The sequence below is a fragment of the Nanorana parkeri genome, unplaced genomic scaffold (genome assembly GCF_000935625.1).
Source record: "Nanorana parkeri isolate BGI_ZX_2015 unplaced genomic scaffold, ASM93562v1 scaffold2280, whole genome shotgun sequence".
Lineage (NCBI taxonomy): Eukaryota > Metazoa > Chordata > Amphibia > Anura > Dicroglossidae > Nanorana > Nanorana parkeri.
In genome coordinates, this window is record NW_017308548.1 from 127492 (window position 1) to 132859 (window position 5368).

At 48.1% G+C, this 5368-nt stretch overlaps 1 protein-coding gene across 1 annotated transcript in view; it reads right to left on the reverse strand.

The window, feature by feature from the left end:
- Positions 1–818: 818 nt before the first annotated feature.
- LRIF1 (ligand dependent nuclear receptor interacting factor 1) overlaps positions 819–5368 on the reverse strand; it is a gene marked incomplete at its 5' end in the record, with an annotated part of 19531 nt that continues 14981 nt past the window's right edge. The window contains one exon of the mRNA XM_018573223.1: positions 819–1350. Within this exon, the coding sequence (XP_018428725.1) occupies positions 841–1350 (510 nt within the window). The remainder of the gene's footprint in view (positions 1351–5368) is intronic.

The window sequence follows — 5368 nt, forward strand, 5'->3', positions numbered from 1 at the left end:
GGATAAGTGCACTTTAAGACAAATCGGACTTATCACTTTGACCCCCCCCCCTTACCCGGACCTAACCCTGCCCACCACCTTCCACAACCCAATGGCCACACCCTCCGGTGTGTTTACATTCAGGACCTCAAGTCTTTACTAGCCTGTGCATTACAGTCCTATAGACCACTATGGGGGCCGAGGCCAAAGAAGGGATGCACCAATACTAGTATCGGTGGCGATTATTCGGGGCGAGTACTCCGATGCCTAGCCTGATACTTCCACGAAGGGGGGGGGGGGAGCTGGCCAATCAGGAAGCCGCGCGGTGGGTAATGACACGGGGCCCGGCTTTCTGATTGGTCGGGAAGCCGGCTTCATGCTCCCTCGTCACCTCCCGACGGCCACTCAGGAAGCCGGGCGTCGCGTCATTACACCGCGCCCGGCTAAATGATTGGCCAGAGAGCCGGCACCATGCTTTCTCGTCACCTGGTGACGATAAGCATGGGGACAGCTTCCCTGCTAATCGGGAAGTCGGGTGGGGAGTCATTACACGCCACCTGGCTTCCAGAATGGGACAATAAAAATGTGATACTCGTACTAGATACTGAAATACCGGTACTGGTGCTTCCCTGGACCAATCAGCGGAGGCCACGGCCACTGCATTGAGGTAAGGGCATATAGAAGTCTACAGGCCTCTAATGTGCAGGCGTGGATGTAAGCAAACAGCGGAGGCCGCGGCCCTTGCATGGGGGTGAATATGCATCTTTGGAGGGTGGGTTAGGTCAGTTCAGGGTAAGGGGGAGGGCAAAAAGGATAAATACACTTTGTTTTTTAAAGTGCCCTCACCCTTTAATGTGAATTCTAGGACCACTTCTGTCGTCTTAAAGCCTCCAGAGCTTGCTCCCGTTCCTTCAACACTTCTTTCAGGCGCTGAATTTTTTCGTCCTTGGTAGTTTCGTCGGGATACGCGGATGACTCGATGTGAAACCTTTGTCTCGGCAGAGGAGCTTCACTGAAATGTCCCGAGATATCCTGGCTGGTATAGAAGGAATGGCTGCCTGAGGGATCGGTATACATTTCCGGACCGCTGTTCTGGGCGGACTGTGAAGTGCTCGGATTTCCACAGGCCGCCTTTGTTCCAGTCTCTTTCCCAGCAAGGGAACTGAATGTTCTTCCCCCGGAAGTCGTGTCTCTCGTGTCTGACCACCCAGCAGGGGCATGTACGGTTGTTGAAGATGAGGGCTTGGGGTAACCTCCGGCCGGGTCTTCCGTTTCTTCACTTTTTCTCTGCTTTGAGATGTGAGATGTTTCTGAAAAAGCCGATTTCCTTTTCTCCGGACCTTCACTTTGTATCTGATTTGTAGTAAAATTCTTCAGTTACAAGACAAATACATACAAAGCATAAAAGAGTCACAAGAACAACGTCCCGCCATGGCTGGTGGGAGTCATTCACCTGGAGCTATTCTGTGATGCTGAAGATGTTCCGTGGCTCCTCCAAGCCACTTCTTTAGTTCTAATGAGTGTCAGGAACATTCCCCAATACCCCCCACCATACCAGGACCATGCCCCAACATTTATACCCCCACCATACCAGGAACATACCTCAACATTTATACCCCCCACCATACCAGGACCATGCCCCAACATTTATACCCCCACCATACCAGGGACGTACCCCTGTATTTATACCCTCAACCATACCAGGGACACACCCCAGAATTTATACCTCCACCATACCAGGAACATACCCCAACATTCATACCTCCTACCATACCAGGAACATACCCCAGAATTTATACCTCCACCATACCAGGAACATACCCCAGCATTTATACCCCCACCATACCAGGAACATACCCCAACATTTATACCCCCACCATACCAGGAACATACCCCAACATTCATACCTCCTACCATACCAGGAACATACCCCAGAATTTATACCTCCACCATACCAGGAACATCCCCCAGCATTTATCCCCCCACCATACCAGGAACATACCCCAACATTTATACCCCCACCATACCAGGCACATACCCCAACATTTATACCCCTACCATACCAGTGACATACCCCAGTATTTATACCCCAACCATACCAGGACCATGCCCCAACATTTATACCCCTACCATACCAGGAACATACCCCAGTATTTATACCCTCCACCATACCAGGGACATACCCCAGTATTTATACCCTCCACCATACCAGGGACATACCCCAGTATTTATACCCCCCAATACCAGGAACATACCCAAACATTTATACTCCCACCATACCAGGGATATACCCCAACGTTAATACCTTCATCATACCAGGACCATGCCCCAGTATTTATACCCTCATCATACCAGGAACATACCAACATTTATACCCCCACCATACCAGGAACATACCTCAGCATTTATACCCCCACCATACCAGGACCATGCCCCAGTATTTATACCCCCACCATACCAGGAACATACCCCAGCATTTATACCCCCACCATACCAGGAACATACCCCAACATTTATACCCCCACCATACCAGGAACATACCCCAACATTCATACCTCCTACCATACCAGGAACATACCCCAGAATTTATACCTCCACCATACCAGGAACATACCCCAGCATTTATACCCCCACCATACCAGGAACATACCCCAACATTTATACCCCCACCATACCAGGCACATACCCCAACATTTATACCCCTACCATACCAGTGACATACCCCAGTATTTATACCCCAACCATACCAGGACCATGCCCCAACATTTATACCCCTACCATACCAGGAACATACCCCAGTATTTATACCCTCCACCATACCAGGGACATACCCCAGTATTTATACCCTCCACCATACCAGGGACATACCCCAGTATTTATACCCCCCAATACCAGGAACATACCCAAACATTTATACTCCCACCATACCAGGGATATACCCCAACGTTAATACCTTCATCATACCAGGACCATGCCCCAGTATTTATACCCTCATCATACCAGGAACATACCAACATTTATACCCCCACCATACCAGGAACATACCTCAGCATTTATACCCCCACCATACCAGGACCATGCCCCAGTATTTATACCCCCACCATACCAGGAACATACCCCAGCATTTATACCCCCACCATACCAGGAACATACCCCAACATTTATACCCCCACCATACCAGGAACATACCCCAACATTCATACCTCCAACCATACCAGGAACATACCCCAGAATTTATACCTCCACCATACCAGGAACATACCCCAGCATTTATACCCCCACCATACCAGGAACATACCCCAACATTTATACCCCCACCATACCAGGCACATACCCCAACATTTATACCCCTACCATACCAGTGACATACCCCAGTATTTATACCCCAACCATACCAGGACCATGCCCCAACATTTATACCCCTACCATACCAGGAACATACCCCAGTATTTATACCCTCCACCATACCAGGGACATACCCCAGTATTTATACCCTCCACCATACCAGGGACATACCCCAGTATTTATACCCCCCAATACCAGGAACATACCCAAACATTTATACTCCCACCATACCAGGGATATACCCCAACGTTAATACCTTCATCATACCAGGACCATGCCCCAGTATTTATACCCTCATCATACCAGGAACATACCAACATTTATACCCCCACCATACCAGGAACATACCTCAGCATTTATACCCCCACCATACCAGGACCATGCCCCAGTATTTATACCCCCACCATACCAGGAACATACCCCAGCATTTATACCCCCACCATACCAGGACCATGCCCCAACATTTATACCCCCACCATACCAGGAACATACCCCAACATTCATACCTCCTACCATACCAGGAACATACCCCAGAATTTATACCTCCACCATACCAGGAACATACCCCAGCATTTATACCCCCACCATACCAGGAACATACCCCAACATTTATACCCCCACCATACCAGGCACATACCCCAACATTTATACCCCTACCATACCAGTGACATACCCCAGTATTTATACCCCAACCATACCAGGACCATGCCCCAACATTTATACCCCTACCATACCAGGAACATACCCCAGTATTTATACCCTCCACCATACCAGGGACATACCCCAGTATTTATACCCCCCAATACCAGGAACATACCCAAACATTTATACTCCCACCATACCAGGGATATACCCCAACGTTAATACCTTCATCATACCAGGACCATGCCCCAGTATTTATACCCTCATCATACCAGGAACATACCAACATTTATACCCCCACCATACCAGGAACATACCTCAGCATTTATACCCCCACCATACCAGGACCATGCCCCAGTATTTATACCCTCATCATACCAGGAACATACCCAAACATTTATACTCCCACCATACCAGGGATATACCCCAACGTTAATACCTTCATCATACCAGGACCATGCCCCAGTATTTATACCCTCATCATACCAGGAACATACCCAAACATTTATACTCCCACCATACCAGGGATATACCCCAACGTTAATACCTTCATCATACCAGGACCATGCCCCAGTATTTATACCCTCATCATACCAGGAACATACCCAAACATTTATACTCCCACCATACCAGGGATATACCCCAACGTTAATACCTTCATCATACCAGGACCATGCCCCAGTATTTATACCCTCATCATACCAGGAACATACCCAAACATTTATACTCCCACCATACCAGGGATATACCCCAACGTTAATACCTTCATCATACCAGGACCATGCCCCAGTATTTATACCCTCATCATACCAGGAACATACCCAAACATTTATACTCCCACCATACCAGGGATATACCCCAACGTTAATACCTTCATCATACCAGGACCATGCCCCAGTATTTATACCCTCATCATACCAGGAACATACCCAAACATTTATACTCCCACCATACCAGGGATATACCCCAACGTTAATACCTTCATCATACCAGGACCATGCCCCAGTATTTATACCCTCATCATACCAGGAACATACCCAAACATTTATACTCCCACCATACCAGGGATATACCCCAACGTTAATACCTTCATCATACCAGGACCATGCCCCAGTATTTATACCCCCACCATACCAGGAACATACCCCAGCATTTATACCCCCCACCATGCCAGGAACATACCCCAACATTTATATCCGCTCCATACTAGGAACATACCCCAACATTTATACCCCCACTATACCAGGAACATACCCCAGCATTAATACCCCCCACAGGTAGCACAGACACCTTCATTCAATCACCATAAAATGTGTAGATATTGATTGTCCAGGAACAGGATGGGAGTTGTTTAAGCTTTGGAACCCCCCCCCCCAGGCCTTTTTTTTTCTACTTTCTTAAC